We start from the raw sequence: 24,070 nt of genomic DNA, 5'->3' as shown, positions 1-24,070 counted from the left end.
GTTATTTGGGTAACCATCCAGCACCCAGCTTTTCTCCCTTGCTGAACAGCAAGTTGCAACTATACCCTTACCCTGGCTGGGTGATAAATGAGTCCTGGCCTGGCTGCCTGGCATTTCTGTTTGGGCCTGGTTTAACACAGACCCTTCTGTACTGACCCAATCCAAAAGGCTTAACAAGATGCAGCCTTCTGCTCAGGCCACATCAGGAGCAGTGCAGGAGTCCCCAAGCCCTGGAAGCAGAGTTTGTGGTAGTCTGGTGTAAAACCCCAGCTGTTTCAAACTTCCACAGAGCTTTGCTAAACACAAAGAGCAAACAAAAATTCTTTCTTTGGGCCTTGCTTGAGTATTTTGCTATTTTTGGGTTCTAATGTTTTGTCTGTGAGCAAATGTGCTTCTAAGTTTTTTAATTCAGTAACAGTGAAGGAGACAACTCTTAGTTAGAACCTAATGGCACCCATGCTTTGATTTGCTATACCAACATGTCTGTTTAATTCTGCCTGCCTTCCCCAAAGACTGCTTTAAAGACTTACTAGAAGCTATACAGAATATGAAGGTTTATTTCAAAAGAATACATTTGCAAGAATACACATAAATGCACTCAATGTAACAGTACCTTCTGCAAAAATAGGTTACATAATACCCAGTAATGAAAGAACAAATCTTATTTCTCTACAAATTAGAAAGCAGAGATAATAGTCTGGACAACCTTCAAAATGGAGGTTATTGTGGATGTTGTGAGAAGTAGCTAACCTTAAAGCATGACACCACAGAGCTAATGTTGGCAAATCAAACTACTAGCACACAGCTGCAAACTATCCTTTTGTACAGAATTAACAAATATTTTGGTTCCAATTTCTTTTTACACAGCTCTAGTGCCTCAGGGAAAATGCTTATCAAAGATACACAAAAACTATCCAAAATTACAACGTAACTATGAAAATGCCTCCAAAATTGAGAGGAAAATAATCATGTTAAATTAAAAAAATTTAACCAGGATTTCCAGACAAGATTTCCTGTTCTTAATCAGAGAAAGTTTACAAGAAATTTCAATAAGTTATCTTGAAACCAAGCAGCTGTAGATCTTAGAATCTTCGTGGAGGTCCACCTTTAAATGGCTTAAATCCTGAGCCACTTCCCCTCTGCATGGAATTGCCTGTGATCTGTACAACTCTATTAATGGGTGAAGAGTTACTGGAAACAGAAGTTTTAAAAAAAGTGTTATGATACATACCTAAACTCCTGGTGCACATTCTTACATCTCCTATCACTCAACTGCTAAACTGTAAGTCTCAAAAGAGATTTGAAAACATGCAGGAGTAGAGACTTTGCAAGAAGTCCCTCAGTGCTGTGCTGCTGGGCCCTGCTGCCAGCAGCAGCACCCCTGGGGAGCCCTGTGCGGGCCAGGCAGGTGGGGCTGGGGCTGTGCAGCAGCCACAGTCACCCTGCTGCTACCCACCCACACTGCTGCACTTCCTAAGGGACACCACAGCTCGCAGGGGCTCAGTAGGGAATGGAGAGGAAGGAGTGGTTTCTGTACCTTGTATGTGGAGCCATCATGCCCCCTCCTCCACGGCCATCTCCCATTCTCCTTGTGTCATGATAGCCACTTCCTTGAGAACTAGGTCCATGCCATTCTTTCCTTGGTCCAGCTTCACGACTGTGGCGTTCCACGACGTGTCTGTCCTCGTTGTAGTGCTGGGGAGAAAGCGACACACAGTCATTCTCACCAAGAAGGGACTGTTTTACCTACAAGGAACAGGCCTGTCAAGAAAGACAAGCTTACAGCTGATAGAATAAACACAGGTCTTTCAAGATTTCAGTCCACAGGCTGCTAACACATGGTTACAATACTCCTGTGAATTCTAAGTAACAAACTTAGTTGCACTGATGAGTGTGTGGGTATGCAGTGAGTGAGGTTCCACAAACTCATACTTTACTCCCAATTTTGCCCTGAACTCATTATCACAGGTATAAAACTCAGGAAGAAGAACATTAATACTTTCTAAATACTTCAGGAGTTACCACCAGGAGTGAGTTAATCTGTAGTCTTTAAAGACAAGTCTTGCAGAAGGATTTTCACTCAGTATCACATTACAAACTGCACTGAAAATAGCAGGCAGCGAGTGTATGGTTAAAACCCTGAAAAAGTGACAACAAATTCTCAAAAGCTTAATCATCTACTCTCTCAGGTATTGTTCTTATCATAAAGATGCCAGACAAGAAGAATAGGGTAATTTTTCTGTAATTTTTGGATTATTAAAAAAGAACCTTTAACATAAAGAAAACTAAGTTGAAAATAAGCCGAATGCTTGTGAATCATTTTGATGATGTTATATGGTCATTTTTCCAGCATGAGTCTGCATTTTCCAGCCTCTCCTTCACACACACAAACACAAGAAGGTGACTCACTTGTCCTCCACCTCTCTCTCCCATCACGCCCCGTTCTCCTTCCCTGCCTCCATAGCCAGAGGCGCTGCTGCGGCTCCCGGGAGGCGCTCCCCTCACGTGGCCGGACACTTCCCTTCCCGAGCGCTCCGGCCGCTCTCCTCTGTAAAAATTGCTTTCATCAAAATTTTGGTTTCAGTATACTTGAATTGGTACCAAATCACAGCACATGTAGACAGCAGAGATTCCTGTGGTTCCTAGCAACCTACAGCAACTTCTTAGAAACCTTCCTTTAGATCTGTGTGGCTTTTTAAATAATTCAAGCTCACGTGCTACTTGTTTACATCTGCATTCTACACAAAAGCCTCCTTAACTGTGTTGCTACTCATGATTAAGAACAGACTGCTGGGAATCAGCAACCAGTTCCTAGATGAGACTTAGCATTTCATACCCTACATATTTCTTCCAATGCTTTTATTTAGGAGGAGAGGGTCTATTCTCTCTTTACACACTAATTCTTGAGGAATTGCTACTATGGATAAACTCTACAAGAATCACTACTTTCCCTGGTCAGTCAGCACATTTACCTGCCATCCCGTTTGTCTGTGCTTATGCTTCCCTCGCTCTTCCAATTCGTTTGCCGAGGAGGGTTGGAGCCGGTTTCTCTGGGGTGTCGGCCGTGTGGGATTTCTGGTCTGTCGTGGATGATCACCGTTCTCCTTTCATCTCTGTCTCCTCGCACTTCGCGCCTGTCCGTGTCCCGCAGTTCGCTTCTTGCCTGTGGTGGTTCATTTCTTCTGGACTCACTGAAGGTCTTGGGGTACCTCTCAAAGCCTGGCTCTTCTCTTCGTGCTGTTGGGCGAGTCTTTTTTGCCTCACCTTGATTTACAAAACGATCTCGCCTAAGTTGTTAAAGTAGGAAAGAGTCATTTGCTTGTTTCCCATTTCCACCTTTCTCTGCACATGTAAGCACATGGATGAGGATATAAAATATCACCCATCTTTGCAGTAGTTGTTTGTTACTGTATATGTGGAACAGAAATCCTTCCCACCCCAAACTGTATTTATTTCTACAATTGTAATTTTGAGCTTGAGTTCTAACAGCCAGTTAAACATTTCTTTAAGATTTATTTGTTCCTATTTTGGTCAGTGTAATTTAAGCAACTATGGGGCCACCTTTTTGCCCACTGGGGAATGCTCTACTTCTCAAGTCAGAATTGTATTTACAATTGTAGTTTGCTGCAATCTTAAAGCAGAATTCCAGAAGGTACAATTATGTGGTCTCAGCCTTACTAGTGGTTACTGGAACCATGACATTCCATCTGGAACCAGCATTTACTGCACAGTAAATTACACAGGTAATCCACAGGAACTTGTGACTAGATGTGAAAGAGGAAGGAATAATTGCAAAAATTCTTTTGAAATGTCTCACAGAAAAGGCCACCAGGTAGCTAATTTAAAGTCCTCAGAGAAAAGCAGATTAGATTCCATGATAAAAGTGGCCAGTCCTGAAGACACAAAGAAATGTTAGGACAGTACTGCAGTTCTATTATATCAGAACTGTGTAAAGCCTTTAGCACCACGTTCAGTTTTGAAGAGTCAGGAGTGAAATCCACAGAGGTGCTGGCACACAAATACCAGCTCCATTATCTAAACTTACCTATCAAAAGAAGATGATGGAACAGAAGAGCTTTCTGGATATCGGCCTCGTTCTCTGTGATCAAAGTCATTGAACCTGTTCTGCTGGCGGCTGTAATCTGAGCCATGGCCAAAACGTGCATCTGTATCAAGAGCCATCTTCTTACTCTCATTCCAGTAAGGATCATCTCTCCTTTAGCCAAAACAAAGGAACCCTCATCAGTCACATGTAGCCAAATCAAGGCCTAATATGCAGAAAATTGTTGAGAGTCAGTTGTCTATTTCAGGAGATGCTCATTTGACCTTTGGAAAGCCACTGACAAAGGCAGACTCTTTAAAGAGTAGTAGACAAAATCATTTAAGAAAACACCCAAAACTAACCATCCATTTAGCAAAAGTATGAATTCTTGAAGTAGAAGCTTCAACCATTAAGGCAAAACATTTTTTCTCAGCAAATGCTCTAGATTGTGGCTTTTTCCCCACACACTAAGAATTAATTCATGGGATGCTTCTCTAATTTCAAAGCTCCCTCCTACAGATATGGAGTGTTTCACGTCTGTCTTAAACTAATGTCAATCCAACCAATACCAGAAATCCAGTTTTTCTGTGAAGACCTGCCTCAGGTCCAAATGCATTTTCAAATCTGATACAAGGCTTGTAGCTCTTTATTATGCATTGCAAAAGACCAGTTTGAGAATTACCTGTGATCTACATCCCGTGGCCGTTTCAAAGAATTCCTCTTCTCCTGTTCATAGCGGAGCTGCTGCTGCTGCCGCCGGAGCTCCTCCCTCTCCCGCGCTATTCGCTCCGCTTCTTTCCGACGTTCCTGCCATGAAAGGAACAAAAACAGAGCCGGTCTTTACTAGAGATACCCAGAGAACAGTTAGCAAGGATACAGACCTATCTCTTGTCAGTTTTCTGCTAAAGATTATCTGATAAAATTCATCCTTGGGTAGCACCTAAGATTAAAGTGCATAGGGAATATTTCTCTAAAAAAGTAGACAACGGATCTGAAGATGCTATTGGCTGTTACACAGAAATGTCTCCAGGTAATTTCTTCTATTACTACTGTATTTATTGCCCAGAAACACTTCTTGAAGTTTGCAGTGGTATTCTATAGGAAAAATCTAGTCAAATTATGGAAGAGTGGTACAGACAAAGCGATCTATTGTACTTCACGTTTGGAGACAGACTTGGAAAGCTGCTACAGTAGCAAGCATTTTACATCAAATTACTTCCAAGCAAACAAGATGAAGATTCCCGTTGTTGTACAATGTGAATTATGTAATGTTTGACTGGTTTTTAGGAAAGAAAAAGGACCGGGTAGAAGAGTGAAGAGCAAAATTCCCTGCAAGGGCAAACTGGGCCATTCTCCAAACAGCTCCTGCACAGTCCAGAGCACAGCTCTGCCCACCTGTTCAATCCGAACACGCTCTCTCTCCAAACGCTCCCGTTCCATCCTCTCCCTCTCCAGCTTCTGCCTCTCAATTTCCAGTCGCTCCCTTTCCCTCTGCAGGCACTCTTCTCGCTCATGCATTATCCGGATCCGCTCTCGCTCGCGCCGCTCTCGCTCCGCAATTTCTCTTCGCCTGAAGGAAAAAAAAGAGGTAGCAGAAATTCATCTGGAAAATTCTGTCATCCAAAACTAACATCACCTTAGGCATAGATATTCACAAATTAATTCAGAGTAAGCTCTTCACAGAAGTCCTTGCACCACAAGTCTACTCCTTTTAGCCCCAAGTAGCCAAAGTGGTTTTAGCTTATGTACAGAACCATTAGCAGACAACAGATAGGTAAAGTTACTTCAAGAATCATTTCTTGATGTATTTTATTCTTAATTTGGATTTCTCATTTGTCACGTAGCACACAGCAACAACAGCATTCAGTAGCCAAGAATATGACTGGATCTAAAACATAAGTGCTGTTTTAGCTCGTCTTCAAGCTAACAAAACATTTACTTAAGGTTTTCTGTCCAAAAACTAAGATAGACAGCCAATCATGACCACTCTGAGTTGTACTGGTTAGCAGACTCATGAACAGCTTCATTTTGCTTTCTTCTTTTTACCTCCCATAATACAGCCTAGAAGAAGCACAAAAGGCATTTTCTCCTTTAAGTTTTATGCTTGCTGGGAATTCCTTTGTTTAGGAATTGTTTCCCTTTGTTTTGGGAAACCCAGCTAACAACACAGCTCATTTAACTGCTCTTTGCAAGCTTTTGGTCGTGTGAAAACAGCAGAACAGAACAGTGTAGCCATTTGGTCTTTCTATTTAAAGGGTCAAGATTGCGTTATGCTTGATTCATCATTTAGACACAACATTCTCAGCTTAAAAACAAACAAGCAAATCCCAAACACTACTTTTGGCCCTGTCTCCTAGTCTACTACTCACCTTTCCAAAAAGAAAACTGGCATGCAGTAACACTTATGACATAGACCCCCCACTGTAAGAAACTCTAAGCTGTGTGTGTACATGTTTAGCTATTAAAAGATTACACAAAAATTTTGGAGTTTGTTAATTCCCATAAAGATACTGTTAGGTAGAGTCCCAGACTTTAACATCTGGTTAGAAGGCTTGACAGAATGCATTCTGATTAGATTTCTAAATACAGTATCTGATCAATAATGTATACAATAGCCTTTAGCAAAAAGTTGAATTACTACCTTCGCAGTTCAACAGCTCGTCGTATCCTTTCCAACCGAACCATGTGTTCTCGCAATCTCTGTTCCTTCATCTTTTCAAAAGGCAAGATATCCTTTCTACCCCTGTATTCCCTGAATTTCACTTTCTCTTGAATAATACGCTCTTTGTTCCTCAATATCTGTGGCTATAGATAGAGATTACAATGGTTATTTCAGAAGTCTCATTCATTTAGGGAGATTTCTGGATGCTACGTTCAAGTATGATTAATGACTTAGCAATCCCAAAGCATACAAAGCTTCTATCTAAGCTTAACAATTAGTGATAGTTTATTGACTCTTCAGAGCAAATATCAACTGCAAGGCAGGATCAAATCAGGTAAGAATTGCATCAAATCTACAGATACTTACTTTATCAAACCTTCCCCTTCTAACTGTCCTAGTGTGGCCTTGGTCTCCTTTTGTTTGGTCTAAAACTACAACTTGACCTGGGCTTTTACCACCTAGTGAAGGGGGGAAACAAAAAAAAAAAAAAAAAAAAAAAAGAAGGTTTAAAAACACACACACAGCTATCTCTATTTGCCTATTGAAAATTCTTCTCAGTGAAATTTCTAAATTGCTCAAGTGAACTGGTACTGGTAGGAGAAGCATACCAGCACATACCTGTAATTAAATATTAGTATAAAGTATGGAAGTAATAAATGTGTTACTGAAGTCTAAAAAAGAACAGTTGTTTAATTGTCTGGTTTCCAGTAAGAGCAAGAACATACCCCCAAGACAAGTCAGACACACAGATTCAACAGGAGGAAATATGGCTATATGGCATACTTATTCTTTTCTTTTCTTCAGTTTTTTTAGTGGATTCTTGATTAGGGCCACTTGTTCCATTATCACTCTTCTCATCTTTACCTTCTGTTTTCTTGGTTTCTTTACTTTCTTTTTTTTCAGATTTCTCTGATTTCTTTTCTTCTTTTTTGGTTGACGGAGTTCTTATTAGGAAAAAGAACACAAAAATCCAGTGAGGGAAATTCAGCTTAGAGGATTTTCACAGTTTCAGAAGATGTGAAATTCCTTACTTGCTGGCTTTGTCACTTGATGCAGTCTTCTTATCTCCTATGCTCCTACCCGAACTAGATTTCTCATCACTTTCCTTCTTCAATTCTTTTTTGGAGGGATCACCTTTCACCTATTTTTTTTTTTTTTCAAAAGCAAATAGGTTAATACAGATTCTTGTAAAAGATGGGTCTATTCTGGGTAAAGTCTTCATGTAATGAAACCTACTTTCTCCACAGAGATCTGCTGTCCGTGCAGCTCTGTGCGGTGCAGGTGTGCGATGCACCTGGCCACTTCTGTGCTAGAGGACATTGTTACTATGCCGTAGCATTTTGCCCCCGGGCTTCGTGCATTTGTGACCACCTTTGCACCAAGTACCTATGCAAACAGGAAGAATTCAGGTTCTGAGAGAGACATTTCCAAGGAAGGTATGGTACTCCAGTAAGATTTTTACCCCAGTATATACGAAAACAAAACAAATTCACCCCAACCCCCCCAATTCACCAGCAACATAAATCCCACCCCGCTAGAAGGATTCACTGAACTCCCAAATTCTCAAAAGCTTTGAGAACTTTATTCCAACATGCACATCAAGGAACATTAATGCTTGCATCCTATTTTGACCAGTCACCTCCTCATACCATTATCTAAATGCTACTCTCCAGTTATTGGCAAAATGCATTCACAGAAACACCGCTGACCTGAATTTGATGGTTCATCTCTGACAGATGAACCCCCACAAAAAAAGTCAGCAGCTGCCAATTAATGGCAGGAAGGTATGAGCAGTATTATGTAGTAACTTAATAAGGGAGCCAACTCTTCAAAGTCATCTAGCAAGTGTGTCAGTTAAGCCATTTTAGCAGTCAGCTCTGACATCTGCTTCTTGAGGTATTAACCTTTGTAATTTTCCTCCTCCCTAGAATTTCTGTGGCCACTGGAACCAGTCTTTTTGCCATAGTCATGCTCTAAAGGCAACAATTTTATCTTTCTAGCTGTCAGCAATTTTATCTTTTTAGCTGTCTAGACTGTCACGGTGCAGTCATGAAATATTTCCTAATCAATTTTAAAACTGGGAGGCTACATAAATACAAGTACCAACCAGCTCTACAGTGAAAACAGCCACGTAACTGCAAGTTTCAACAAAATACACTCTCTCGGGTGTCCACAGTTGTGAATGCATCAAATAAAATCACCTACTAAATTCATTGGAAACATCAGATATGCCATAATCAATACACATATTTGATAGTCACAGTGCTCAGCTTTTAACTAGTTCCCAAGATACAATAATCCCATACCTGCACAGGCTTACATTAACACTACAAATTCACAGAGTTATCAGCAACTCCTCTGGGAAAATTAGAACCCTGGGTTTAGACGACTACTTAGCTTTCAAGATTTCCACATTGTTCTGTGGAATTTGTATGTTTCAATTAACCAAAACTGGGAAAAGAGACTTAATTTAGGCAGACTGTAAAAAAAAAAAATCATCATCAAGAAATCGAAAGAGTCCCTAAAGCATCACACATTAAATGTGACATCTTTTTACCAATTTTTCCCATTCATAAGCCTTCAGAACACATTTTAAAAACAATCTCCCAAAGCAGGATGTTCTAGAAACACTATTTGTGTTACAATTTTATCACTTAGTGCACTATCTTGCACTCATGGTTAAATACAGTTGCTACAAAGGAACATAGCCACCATTATTTTAAAAGCCAGTTCTGACCAGAATATTCAAGTATTTGTGAAATTTCTTTTGTACTTATCTTACCTCCACAGGAACAAAAACTTCTTATAAAATGAATAGATGGCTCTTCCTGCAAGCATACACTCATACTGCTGCAATATGGGGTTTTAGATTGCAGTGGTCAGACACTTCCTCTCAAATCTTTACTTAAATCAAGTATTAATTTCTGTAACTGAATAGAAGAGGGGGAATAGACACACACCACACACATGGTATCACATCCCATAAAATACCTTTCCATATTTGCCAAAGAGATTTTTCAAGTCAGCAGCTTTTGTGTTGGAAGACAGTCCGCTAACCCAGAGGTTTCTAGTTGAGCTTCCACTGCTACCACTAACACTGCTCGCGCTTCCTGCAACAAGTTTTACAAACAGCCAAAACATTAAGGAGACAAAGGTACATGAATATTTTATTAACGTGTTGCTGAGAAGAGAAACTTAGCCTGTTACCTCTAAGTAATTGTTTATCTGGTTACCTTTCTTGAAAAGACTTCTATAGAAAAAGAAAATATATGCCATGAGATTTCATTCATTTAACCAGGTATTGAGCCCAATAGCTTGGTTAACTTGTACCCAAAGGACAGAGACAGAAAAATAATACAAATCTTTGTTAAAGGCATGCTTTACTCCTCATTTGGCTATGCACATTTAGCTTCCATATCTGGCTCTTAGCATTAGCTACAATCCATAAAAATGGGGTTTTCTGCACACAGTATTTGTTCTCATCATGATGTCTGTACAGTGCTCAAGTTACCAGAGAGAGCAGAAAGGCAAATACAAGAGACTTGGATAATTCCAGCCTCCAGAAGCATGTGGTCAATTTCCACAACTTTAGAGTATTGTCTTCATCCAGAGCAGTTTTTTAAAAATACTACTGGATGTAAAACTAGATACAACCCACCAAAATTATTTCCCATATACTAAAGAAAATACTACATAAAGCTGGAAAAACACTATGTGCTTTAAATATTCCACTCACCCCATATATTAGGTATTTTTGCAACAACATAGCAATAAGAACTCAAAAGATTCATGTAATCTCATTCCCAGTATATCTTTCAGTCTTCTTATGTGGTTCAGCTAGTTGTTTGCTGCTAAATAAATGAACTGCTTTGGGATATGTTAAGATGTAGCCAGTCATACAGGTAAGACCACAACTAGTCTCCATCTTGACAGCTGGAAAATCTGGTGATATGCAGAGTTTTAAAAGGTAATTTAACCATCTTGAGTAAAAAAGGATGGTTTTGTTTCTTCAGTGCCTCAAGATTAACTAAGAGCAAAAGGCAACATCCAAGTTATGGTCATACTGAGGTTTTCTTGACACTAGTTATACAAGGAAGAAATTCTTCCCTGTGGGCCCTAGCATGGGTTGCCCAGAGAAGCTGTGGCTGCCCCATCCCTGGAAGTGTCCAAGGCCAGGCTGGACAAGGCTTGGAGCAACCTGGGATAGTGGAAGATATACCTGCCCACAGCAGGGCATTGGAACAAGATGATCTTTAAGGTCCCTTCCAACCCATAATACTCTATGGTTCTGTGATACACTTAGACCACCAATAAACACCATTAATCAGCCACTAGCCTGGCTTTGGCTATGTATATTAAAAAAGCCTTACAACAGTTACTATCACAGTTATCACATATGCTACATAAATGAAGACACAGCAAATCTGCTTTCAGTTTCATTGTAAGCATGCAACTGTCATGAAAGACACATCTACAGACAACCCAATTATGTCTGCTACAAATATTTCCTCTCAAATGCATTTAATCAGGTAAAGTTTCATTCATTCCTTAGTATTATGCCAGCGATTCTGTGACAAAGGTTTTTTGGCAGAAAGGAAGCAGGTAAAATAAGGAGACACATGAGCTCAAATGCATCTGTTCAACCACGAAGCATCAGTATAACTGGTGACATTAATGTGCTCTTGAGCTCCTCTTCAAATTTGTAATCTTAATACAGGGTTTCATGGAAATAGGTGGAAACTCCAAGGCAAAAAGATAGGTTCAAATTTAATACATTAAACAGCCACAAGTGCAATTTTGCAAGCTGGCATCTCAGCTATGGTACTTGTATGAGAGTTCAGTTTATTTAAAACTGAGCTAGAATTACAAACAAGAAAAAAAATTTAATTGGCATTACATTTAAGTACTTGCAATTATTTTTTGCTGGTTTTGCTGTAAGTTACCACAGGCTTATCTGAAAATTATAGCTTCTCATCAAAACAAAGACTTGGGAAATGTTAAATGAATTTGCTCCCTAAAGTATTTTGCAATAGAAGAATATATTTTCATCAGGTCTTTAAAATAAGCATTTTTGATCTTATGACAAACCTGGCGTAAGGAGGAACAAAATATATGGACACATACATATAGCAAATGACCACTGTACCTCTAGCATAATTTACTAGATATGGCTGAGTTCAATCATATAAGCCATTTTATTACGTGGCAAGCAATTTCTCAATCAGGAAAACATTTAGTTCAAGAAATACTACTCTAATTCAGAATAGTTACCTTTATCATCCTTTGATGTTGTCTTGCTTTCTTTAGATTCCTTAGTAGAGCTAGAGAAGCAAATTAAAAAAATCAGAAGAAAGTTGAAACTACAGAATTTGGTGTTGCATTTTATACTACTAACACTAGCAGACAAGTTAACATTTCAAAAAATAAAAATGAAAAAGGGCCAGACTGTATATTTGAACAAATGATTCCCTTATGGATTCTTGCACTGATTTTCCCCAAGATGCCTGAAGATCTAGATTTTCTGACAACTCTATTCAGTGGATATATGGCAATCTTCTCCAGATTTCAGGACGGGGACTTGACTTCATTTTGTGTTCTTAGAACTGATAGCTGTTCATTACCATCATCACAAGGACATTTAAAAAAATCGTCAATTTGAAAAAAATAAATAAATGCTGACAATTCGACAATGCAATCAGTAGGACATAGTGTCTATACGAAGATCTTGAATTTTAAAAAGTAACTTATGGCGGTCAAAAAACCTACAGGCAGGAGCATAGGATACTAATTATAAGATTCTTGCTGCTACCCCCTTAATGTAGAGTGATCTTATTGAATGCTGGTACTCAGTATCGTAAAGAACTGACATAGAAAAACAAACCTCTTTGCTTGACCAGAGGCCCCAGTAGACGAGGGACCTTTCTTCAAAGTATCCTTTTCTTTGTCTCCAGATTCTGCTTTCTTTGAACTTTCTCTGGCTTCCTTCTTGACGGGATCACCCTTCACGCAGTCTTCCTTCTTACCATCTTTATGGTTCTCAGTCACCTCATAGTCCTTGCTTTCCTTCTCCAGGCTCTGTGAAATGGTATCCTGCACATCCTTTGGCTTACTTGCTTCAGAATCTGTAATTTTCACATTTTTACCTGTTTCTAGGAGGTCATCACCATCAAAATCCAGAGTGATGGCATCTTCGGCCTGGATTGTAACCGATATGTTATCATCCTCAGCTTCTTTCACAGAGGTGTTAGCTTCCATCTCTTCATGAGCCGTGTGATCAGCCTCAGCTAGGCTTTCTTCTGAAGGAAGAGGTTTAGATACTTCTTGTGTACCATCACCAGAACCTGCTTTATCTAAGAGGATTTAACAGGAATAAATATGGCAAAACAAGAAGTTTAAACAATTTCATATGCATAAGCTAGAATAGGACCTAGAAAATACAAAGCCAGTTATTAGCACTGATGGAAGGTTAGAAAAAAACACAAGGTGTATTAACACAAATATAAATCCTTTACCCAGGATCACTTATTCTTCATGGCAAAACACATTTTCTAGAGACAAATACCAAAACATTAGGAGGGAGAATATGGTTCCATCCTGGAGATACCCGTTCTTCACAAGAAGTATCCGTTTTCCAGTTTTGGATTTAGCATTCCAGAAGAACATAGTTGCTTTGGATGTTCACAGTTTGATTTAATCTGTCTTTGAATCTTCCTGGTTCCAGAACTTCTAACCTTCCCAAATCCGAAAGAATCACAGTCTTGGAGAATTCCAGCCAGTCTTCCACGTCGGTGCTCGCTGTTCTTTTCCTTTCCAATCAGTTGCTTGGCAGTCAAGTGAGTTGTACAAGGCTGCTGCAGAACATGGATGGGTGAGCCTTAATCCAGAGTTCGTAGACAAATGGTCTCAATCTTCATCCACTGGAAAGATTTTCCATCTCAGTCCCACAGAGACATCTCCATCTTCTTGGATTTGGACAGATGAGACACTTCGGCCATGGGGTCCCTCGTAAACAAGGAGTCTGTAGTTTTATCCTGTAGCTTCAGTAATGTGTTCATTCCATCTTGTGCAAAGTGACGGTGTCCCATGTCCTTTCGAGTCCACAAAATGTAGAATCCTTATGACTTCTGTCCAGGAAGTCTGTTTGCCCAAATGCATTACATTCCTTCTATAGTTTCACTAATGAGCACAGCATAAAAAATGGTAGCCACTCCACAGGTTTTCAAACACTTGTTTTACCATCCTATGCACAACTGGTATTTCTAAGTGACAGTAAGCCAAGCATATGATGGTCCATACAATTGTGGGGTGCTCAACTTCAATGTGAGAGTGCAGCATTTCACTCAACATCAGTTACTGCAGTGCAAGTTGGAGGCTTTGGCATCAACACTTACCGTGTATTAAAATCAGTCCTTGAATACTATGGGTTTTATTAAGAATCATAGTATTGCAACTAGGTTATACATCCACCCCAGTAACTGATAAGTACTGTAAGCAACTCTTAAGAGTAAATTAACTCTTAGGAGTGAAATAAACTGACTGCAGTGATTCCAGGTGCTGAGCTCAATGAGGAGACAACTGATACTTAGTGCTGAAGATAAGCCTAGTATTAGTAGAGATTGAATGTTACAAGAGAAAGTTGCCTGCTCTACCAGAGTAAGACCTCTGAACTCTATTAAACTTTAGACATACCTTTCTCATTTTCTTCATCTTCCCCATCCTGCAAGAAAAGGAAGTCAACACTAAATGTCTCCTATTTTGAAAATTTAAGCAGAACAGTTTGCATTTTTCATAAAATTTCTATTGTATGAAGGCAAATACTGACATGAAAACTGTTTCCAAAGATTATCCAGGAACCAAACTCGTGCACCTCCCTTGTCAAATCACTAAAAAATGTTATGAAACTTCTTTATGAAACAACCTGGCATTTATCTGCAACGCTTGCAGTTTGTTGCAGTTTGAAATTGATTGGGACATGCAGATATTGTCTTACCCCCTCAACTCAATGGGACATTTCTAAACTATTCCATGTCTTACCAAAGCCTTCAGAATGGATGCCAAGCTGCTGATTACTGCTTTCAGAGAAATGCAAGCAGTCCATCATTAGCTTTAAGAGCTCAAGAGAGAAGTCAGAAACCAGGTAGCCTCCCTCCAGTAACTACTTAAAAATGAGACTCTGATTTTGGTGGGTATTTACTTATTTCTCATAAGCGTTACAGAGCAAGTGATGCTGTATGAGATGTCACTTTCCAGACATCAGTTCCATGGAACTCAGAATGAATTTCTGAACTTAGAGATATCAGATATTGGTATTAACACCAAAAAGCATCCCTAAACAACCATGCCCCATTCCACACTCCCCACATTCTCCAAGGGCAAACTTCTACATTAAACAGAAGTTCTAAACTCCTGTACAGGCTGTACATATTACAACAGCATCTGGCATTGCCCTCTGATATGTTTTTAAGGGAGTGTGAAACATACTCTTTGTGAAGTCTATGCACTGAATACTGCTAAATTGTAGACAAGAATTATGTCTTTAAAAAGGTCAACTTACTTGGTATCACAATTATCTGCATTACTAAATATTTGAATGAAAGCTTCCCATACAGTTTACCTTTATAGTCTTACATCATCTGCCTCTAACATGCACGCTGGAACAGAAAAACCAGTCTAAAGTGATCTTTTCCAACTAAACAGACATGAAAATCAGCTTAAGAGAATGGATTTAGAACTCACATGGACAGCTGGAAAAGTGTAATCTTCTATGTCTGGACCTTCATTTTCCTATAGGAATAGAAAAGGGACAAGATAAGCAAACTATTTATGAGACACTCAAACATTCAGGGGGTCAGGAGAGTCCATTAGATCAGTAAATATTTAAGTGGATACACACTCAACAATGTGAACATCCATGACCAGTTCTGATGTAAAGAATCGGAACACTGAACTGAAAGGCACAAGTCACTGCTAGTACAAGGGAAAAGGATCACTTAGGAACTAACTCTGGATGGACTCTGGTAGAATTTTATCAATCAGTGCCATATTTGTTTCAGGACTATTCAAATACAAAGTAAGACAAATAGAAAGAAAAGAGTCAAGTAGAGTAAAAAGAAAAAACCCTATCTTTTAGAGTTAAGCAAGACAAACTGAAAAACTAGTTCTCACTTCCTAGTAACAAACACTAAGAAAAAAATGTACATTTTGCTGATAAAAATTCATGTAAAATATAGCCAAGTACCTGACTTTCAGAATCCTTCTCCACATCTTCTGTTGTCTCCACTGGCTCCAGGTCATGGTATCTTTTCTTTTCTGCAGATGGTAGTTCTTTAGAATTCAAGTTCTCATCTTCAACAGATTCTTTAAAGTCTTTCAATTCATCATTTCCATCTTGATCACTTGCATCTTGAGTCTCCAATTCACTTTCCTTTTGGTGTGAACACAAATACTTAATATAACTAAAAGTACTAGCTTTATTCTAAAAAAATCATGGCTAGAATCAGTGTTTCACTGCTGGATCCATGTCTCACATGCACAATACAATTCATATCATGTTTTAAAAACCCCCAGCTTCATACCCTTAGGCATCACATTGTGAATACAGTAAAAACAATGCTCCAAATTTCCACATAAATTACCACAAAGAAAATGGAAGCTTTTTCATTAACTGAAGTCAAACACTGACCTTAAATACAAAATGGAAAAGTTTTTACATACTTTTATTACCTTGACAAAGGAGTCCTCTTCCACTGAAGCATCACCAGTCAATTCATCAGCTTCCTGCTTTTTACCTGAAATGATGGGACATGCTGTGGCTAGACCTGCTATGTAGAGCACACTTCTAATACTGATTATGTGTTTGGCCTCACTTTATTATTCTCTACTTGCTCTAGTTTAGCTGGATTGTTCACTATAATATAGCTCTCCAAAAACTGAGTAATTTTTAAGATAAGGTGATAAAATGTCAGCTGAGTGAGAATGAACAATCAATGCTGTTCAATAAACAAGTGGTTACATCCAAGTTAGTGATCTTAATACATATCCTTCTACTTTGAGTGATAATGCAATTCAGGAGAACACTGAACTAGAAACTAAACATTTCCAGAATTACTGAGGTTAACGAGACATGATGACTTTGCAAAGGTCTTGCTTTAGAGGGTAACTAACATCACTGAGAAATTAGGTTAGAACAAACCTCTAAAGGTCATCCAGTCCACCCAACTGCCTGCTGAACATTACAGTGAAAGTTCCAAGGGCAATAGAATGTCTCAGGGCTTTATTTAGCTGCATCTTTGAATATCCACAAGCATGGCAATTACAAGCCTCTCCAAGCCACCTTTTTCAGTAGAGGATGAAGTGAGGCAGAAGAATTGAGTAGGTGAAGCACTTCTGCTTTCTACATATGCTTTACTGTATTAAGGGCCTGTTCCATTGAGGAATTCTGCTCTTCCAGCACAGGCACACTTTTCTCTGTAAGAGATGCCTCTGTGGGGATGATGACTAGACACAGTTCCCTTTGGAACCCACTGTATTTCCTTACTCTTCTGAAAAACAAGACCTAAGAACGCTAGACAGAAACATCACACAAACACACCCTTTGAAGAACATTCTGTCTCTAAATTGATTCAGTCTATCAAAGATTAGCCTATGCAACAGTTTTCAGTAGCACAAGGTACAAAAGCAGCTCTGTTAGGAAGTGTCTTTAGTGTATCTTCTACTGCAACTCAGTGTCAATTCAAATGCAAATGAGATGGCAGTCATAATTAGCACCTAATGCTTCATTTTTTGGCATAGAATCTTCCCTCCTCCCTTCAACCTCTAATGAATGGCTAAACCAACTTTATAGTTATTTCAAAGGAATATTAAAGAAAACCATAAGCCAAAGTTCGACATAGTATGCACATCTCTGCTAGCTGAAATACTCAATTTTTACAGCCATTAACTTCTGTGATCTTTCATATGCAGTTCTTAAATGCACTTCAAAGCTGGAAAGTACTGAACTACAGGGCAAGAAGCAACACTATTGTTTTGGGTTTGTTTGGATTCCAGTTGCTTTTACTCCTTTCCCTGAAAGGCAGCACTCTGACCATACTCCTAGAAAAAGCACATTGCTGTTTTCAGTACAGGCACACACTGATCTCCAGGAAAAGGCACATGGCAGAAGCTAATTTTGTGACTGCAAAACATGAGATTTACGCTTTCAAATCTAAAGTCAGTGTCACTGATTTTACTTCACTTAAAAAAAACTAACAAAAAAACCCAAAACCCACAAAAAGTCCTGTTTTACACTTGTAATGCAATAGAACTGTAAGATTTTGGTGTAAAAGCCCCCTGCACAGATATGCTAAGGAAAGCTAGCTCTTCTCAGGAAGAGGACTTCCACTGGCAAGCACTGTTTCTGATGTGCATCACAGCTGATGCCTGAAACAAAGACTAACTCAAATTTTGTGCTAGCTTTTTAGCATTCTGTGATAGAACCTACAGATCCCAGATATCTTCGACATAAATAAAAAGCAATGAGAAACAGCAAGGATTTCTACACACATTTCACTGCTTTCTGTTTTACCCTCTCACATTTCAGTTTGTTTGTTAAACCTGAAAGACCAAGTTTTTCCTGCATCCCATATCCAGCCACGCATACAAAGGGCAGATGCCCAACACATTTAGCAACTCTCCAGCATAGACTGTCATGAAAGCTATTTAAATCATTTTGCCTGAAGAGGTATGGCTGGTGGACTAGAAGTGAGACTTTATGGGGAACAGAAAAGTAAACCAAACCAATGGCAAAGCTACCTCAAGTTGGCCCCACCATTATGCAATAGCAGCTAGAGAACTGTTTTATTGACTGGTCCTCATCAAGAGTAGGTTACAGCATTCAGTAATGAAGCTGTTTTATCTTTTATTTGCTACTAGATGAAGTAATGATTTCATTAGCCCTTCTATACTAGGTCTGTTGTCTTTGTAGCAAGTCCCTTTTACTCTGAGTACCAGAGGTATTCCAAGGAATAACGAGACCTGAACAACGACCTTCACTTTTAGCTTCAAGCCAGAAAGTGGTCTAAGTTTGCTCTCCCTCTCAAGTTCTGTGCTTCAGGTTACTTTGCTTCAGTTAGAGTTACACTATGCCACTCAAAAGGGGCATTTCAAGGTTCTGATACAGACTGTTTTCCAGTGTTGGTACAGTAACTTGCCAAAAAGCCAGCATCCACAAAAAATTCAACAGTTGTCTGACACTCACTGACAGCGGGCTGCTTAAAGGCACACTTGGCTGTTGAATTCACATAACTAAAATCAGATTGCAACACACACCTTGCAGAAAACGACTGTTGCTCTGAACTTATTCGAGACCAGCGCTGACCTGCTTGAAGGGTAAGTTAATAAACAGAGCCAGAGCAGCTGAACCTTCTGCAGACAAGAGGCACAGCTGGTCTCCAGTCACACAAGTTGTCAACACCCAAGTTTCTGTACAGGTTTATCCAAGCAGTGGCTGTTGAAAATGTCTGTGTGTATGCAGCATTCACCACAGATCTGGGTGCTTAACAACACAAACACTCATTTACCTTGGAGTGATGGCACTCCTTTACAAGCCATGCTCAATCCCTTTTCTGGCAACAGCAATTGCTACACACCATAAAATTGCAACAGACTCTTACAAAGAGAACAAATATTCTCCTTATAAGTAAGTAGAATAATTAGAATATCTTTGCTGGTTTTACATTATGCAGGTGTAGCTTTCATTTCATTTACAACCCTTACAGTACCACAGTACCACAAGATTATTCTATCCATTCATGGTCCTCCATGTGAGAAATTCAGGTTACCTGAATGTTTACAGAACTATAGAAGAGTGTATTCTGGACAACTCTTGAACTAGGTATTTGCATCTCAGGCAGAAGCAGAGTGACATATACTTATCAGAAAATTTTGGAAGAATTAGTGTCTGTATTTCTTCTGGTATTCCTGCTGAAACTCCCAACAGGGTTCTGTCACACTAAAGCTAAAGATTTATCAAAAACATGGGATAAGAGGGAAAGAGGAGATAAACCCTCTACAGCATTAAGAGGTCTAGTGCAACTTGAAAAGTATCATTTGCCACAATATTAACAAAAGTAAACAATCCTTTTCTAAATCTGAAATGGTACCATGAGGTACAGAAATATTTTAGCCTTCTGCTGTGTCTAAAAAATACAGTTCTTAGTCATTCACTGTTTTTAGAAAGAAAGGTCTGTGAAAACCAAGTGTACAGCTTAGTTTACTTTGTTTTGTTCTTATATTTAAGTAACTAAACAGTTTTAATAAAGAAGTCAAAGTTATTTGTTCAATAGTACCAGCCAGCCACGGTGAGGTGTCAGCTTTTGATCCAAGAAACAGTATTGTCAAACTGGAAATTCAGTTGCAAACTAGAGTGGTACTTGAGACACAAACTAACAGGTATATAACTGGCCTCAGAAACTTGCAGAGCAGCAAATAAACATCTTTGCTCACATTAATTCTCCAAAGTTAAAAATTATCAGCCTGAAATCTGTTCTTCACCCACACTAATTCCAGAACTCATCAGGAAAGTAACTTTCAATTACCAACTGTAATATTTCAATATCCAACAGCATTTTTGACTGCAGATCCTTCAAAGGAGCATGAATATCAGAAACATTTGAAAAATATTTCATACTAGCAGTAAGGTAACTTCCTCTAGATACCAGACTAGGCAGCAGAATGGTCAGGCTTGAAAAGATAAGCTTTTTCCAAAAACTGTCATCTTTCTGTAAAAAGAGAAATTCCGCCATAGCTAATAAATGCTAGGGGTGGAGAGGCACAGCTGAGGCACTTAAAAAAGGAGCACTTGGCATTTGTTCCTTTCAAACTTTAATTGGCAAAACCAACTGATCTTACCTATATACCTGTACAATCTTCTGATTAGCTGCTCTGCAGTTCCTTACCCTAATTAATTAAAGTAGCATCTGGAGAAAGTGTTAGATTTCTACTAACTACACATGAGGACTGATCAAGGATTCTTGCTGGATTACAGAATCCTTCTGCAAGCATTTTTTAGGGTGGATGAAACAAAGTCCTACTCCTAATCTTTTGAGTATTGTCCTCCCTTTTAGTAAACATGCACACAAAAAAAAAAAAAAAAAAAAGGCAAGGAAAGACAAATGTATCATTCCCTCCCCCCACACACACACTCCTTTTCTACTCTAATTTGGCCTGTATCAATATTCCACACCAGGTTGCTGTAACAGTGCTAGAGAATCAGAATCACACTTTTTCCACAGACCTTAAGAGCTCCAGTAAAACTGGTTAGAGAGCACTTTCACATCTAAATCCTACAGGCACCAGACACACTTTGTGACTTTTTGGAAGGACAACCTCCTTCCTTCCCTCCTACTGGCCTCCCCTTCTGGCTGCTATGAGGAGGTTTAATCATCACTTCCACTCCCTGGTCCTTCCTGAAGATGTATTTTCCTTGCAAATGAGTACCTAATACTCCTACTCTCCTTTGTACAGCAATAATAGCACAAGGAAAAATATCACAGAACTAGTAATGTCATTAATTTTACTGCTGTCCACCAGTAAAATAATTAAAGGCCCATCAGTATTAGTCTGAAGCTGTAGAGTGAGGGGAAAACAAGCACTAGCAAACAGGCCTGGATCAATCTGTCAGCAAAATCTGTAAGGAGGAAAAACACCTCACAGTGAGTAGTTAAAGATCAAACAATGTATTATTTCCCACAGTTAGAAATAAACCAATACCATTAAAAAATACTTCCCCTAGACTAAACAGTGAAATTTTTCATGTTCCATCATGAACTTCCCATACTTTTGGCACAAAATTTGTTCATAAGACTTTTGTAATCTAAAAAGTAATGAGGAGAAACTCCTGAGCTTGCAAAGTGAACTGATAAGCACTTCACAAACTGTGTTTTCCTTTGAGGTTTACCAAGAACACACATGTCCTATGCATGCATTAGGATCTGGGGCACAGGAGAGGTGGCAGGAAGAGCTACTGAAGCCCTGCCTCAGGCAGCAGCAGCACCGGTTGGCAAAGTACCTCTGCAGAAGCAAAACAGTCTAACTGCCCAAGAAGCCAGTTCAAGAACATTATGCATATCATGATATTAGTTTGGAGACTAGGAGGATAAAAAGCAGCAGATAAGAGAAGTGTTTGTCACAGCAGAACATGGAGCCATTGAGATCTCTGTATGAAAAACTGAGGAAGAGCTTCCTTATTTAGCTTCCATGTAGTTATCTTAATCAGCAGCTACCTCTCTAAAGCAGGGAATAAAGTAGTGTCATAGAAAAAAAAAAATGAAACCACATTTGAAAGTTTATTTCCTTTCACTTCTCTAATGTGTGAAAGTGCAAAGTTATTCAAACTTTCTAAGCAGACAGATTTTCTTACTAATTTCACCATTCACTGCACCAGACTGACTGAATAATCACTTTCACCACAAAACTCAGCCCATGACAAGAGACAGTGGTATAAGACTGTTCAGGTCCAAAACAGAACCCTGTAGCACATGTGTGACCATTCTTAGTGTGCCTGTTCAATGAAAAACGCTGTGCATAAAACACACAGGTCCTTTCCCAGTAGTAATAGATCACAGATGCTCCCAGAACAACTGAAAACACAAACCCAAACTAAAATCCCCCAGATTCCAAACTCACAAAGCAGCATTTAAATTCTCAGGCAAAAGAAAAAAGAGCTGAAAAATCTGAAAAAAATCACTGCCAAACAGATCAGCACAAAATCTAAATTTTAATTTCTCATAAGAGAAACACTAAAATCTCTTAATTAGCCATTCCACAAAATTCATGTTTATAAATCCTGTCTTCAATAGAGAGCATGCTAACACACCCACACTACACAGTCCTCTCAGGGAGTGAACCCCTACCACATACTGCTGTGCCCTCATCCCCAGCCAAGTCCAGCACCTGCTCATGGCTGAAGATCCTCTGCTGTCACACAGATCCTCGTGGCCAGGACCCCACAGAGCCCCCAGCAGCTCCTGCTCCACCCTGCACCTGGAACACCCCACGTTCAGGATCTCTGAGTACAGCACATGCCAAACCCCTCACAGCTCATCTACAGCACCCAGCACACAGAGCACAGCTCTCCAGGAGCTGTGGGCACTACAGTCACTACCTGCCTCAGAACACACATCTCTTATCCCAGGCATTTTCCATCTATCTCTATTTCTCTCAATATATATTTCTCCAGCACCCCCATGCATTGTCTACACACAGTGACGGACAACAGACACGCAAGGCAAAGGACTTCTTATATGACAGAAGCTATAAACAGTAAAGTCAAAACTGCACCCAAAATATAGACCACAGTCCTTCTTTAAGATGATACATAAAAAAAAAAAAAACCAAAAAAAACCTATGTAAGAACACTAAGTATATCAACAGATCCTAACCTTTGCCTTTAGTTGGCTTCTTGGTGGGTGTGTCAGCTGAAACACTTATTTCAATATTATCTGGATCACCTCCTTCCTCTTCAATAGCCTAAATGAGAAAAAAAATTACAATTTTTAATGGCTTTCCGTGGAAAGCTGGACAGTTTAACTTCAGCAGAAGTCTGTAAGCCAAACAGTTCTTTCGGCATCTCAAAAATATTTAGTAAAACACTCTGGATGAAAGCTGCAGAAGAGCAAGGGAACAGTAAGGATAAAGGCTGAGAGTTTCAGCGGTTAAAATGACACTTTGGAAGTACAGCTAGTAAGGATCCACACGCTTCTCTTTGGAAACGCAACACTAGAAGGCCACACCGACATCCATAATGGCACTAAGGGCAGCTCAAAAACAGGGCAGCGGGAAGCACAGACACCCTTCGACAACAATCTGCCCCGGGGCTCGCCCGACGAGCTCCGGCGCCCGCGGCGGTGGGCGGGCCGCAAGGCCGCGGGGCAAGCTCCAACAGCCGGGGCGGGGAGCTCCGCCAGCCGGGACACCGCGCCCAGCCCGGCCCGGAGGGGCCACACAGCGCCGGGGGCTCGGTGGGGCGGACCCCGGCCCGAGCACCGACGGCGCGGCGCGGACAGGGGACAGGTCCCGCCCCCCACACCGGGCCGACGGCAGGGCCGCCGAGCCCCGCCCCCGGAGCCGGGCGGCAGCAGCGGCCGCCGGGGCGGGCCGGGCCGGGCCTGCGCCCGCCGCTCACCTGCTTGAGCCGGGCGATGAGCACCGTCTTCACGCCGGTGATATCCAGGTTGCGCCGCTTCAGCTCCGACTTGAGGTCGATGACGCGCAGGTCGCTGATCCTCTTGCTCTCGGTGGGCGGCGCCGCGGGAGCCGCGGGAGCCCCCGCAGCGGCGGCGGCGGGAGCGGAGGCGGCGGCGGCCATTTTAGAGCGGGCGGGCGAGCGC

The 24,070-nt window shown here is 40.3% G+C and overlaps 1 protein-coding gene across 7 annotated transcripts; it reads right to left on the bottom strand.

Moving 5' to 3' along the window:
• Nucleotides 1–539: 539 nt before the first annotated feature.
• On the bottom strand, nucleotides 540–24,070 carry SLTM (SAFB like transcription modulator). 7 transcript variants are annotated; one of them, XM_059858234.1, is made up of 21 exons: nucleotides 23,866–24,070; nucleotides 23,123–23,210; nucleotides 16,419–16,492; nucleotides 15,943–16,128; nucleotides 15,441–15,488; nucleotides 14,394–14,421; nucleotides 12,586–13,054; nucleotides 11,976–12,025; nucleotides 9,696–9,814; nucleotides 7,941–8,090; nucleotides 7,736–7,845; nucleotides 7,569–7,648; nucleotides 7,071–7,162; nucleotides 6,684–6,847; nucleotides 5,438–5,612; nucleotides 4,725–4,849; nucleotides 4,046–4,216; nucleotides 2,973–3,287; nucleotides 2,410–2,560; nucleotides 1,538–1,695; nucleotides 540–1,191 (listed from the first exon to the last, which is right to left on the bottom strand). In XM_059858234.1, exons 1-21 carry the CDS (start codon nucleotides 24,046–24,048, stop codon nucleotides 1,083–1,085), a joined length of 3,045 nt encoding a protein of 1,014 aa, XP_059714217.1. In that variant the 5' UTR covers nucleotides 24,049–24,070; the 3' UTR covers nucleotides 540–1,082. The 7 variants fall into 7 exon arrangements, with proteins under 7 accessions (XP_059714217.1, XP_059714213.1, XP_059714215.1 ...); XM_059858230.1 differs by having other exon boundaries at nucleotides 7,488–7,648; nucleotides 23,866–24,069; XM_059858232.1 differs by having other exon boundaries at nucleotides 2,410–2,548; nucleotides 7,488–7,648; nucleotides 23,866–24,069.

The sequence above is a fragment of the Haemorhous mexicanus genome, chromosome 13 (genome assembly GCF_027477595.1).
Source record: "Haemorhous mexicanus isolate bHaeMex1 chromosome 13, bHaeMex1.pri, whole genome shotgun sequence".
In the NCBI taxonomy this organism is placed as follows: domain Eukaryota; kingdom Metazoa; phylum Chordata; class Aves; order Passeriformes; family Fringillidae; genus Haemorhous; species Haemorhous mexicanus.
The sequence above is the reverse complement of the archived record's forward strand: the minus strand, read 5'-3'. Positions and strand labels throughout refer to the sequence as shown.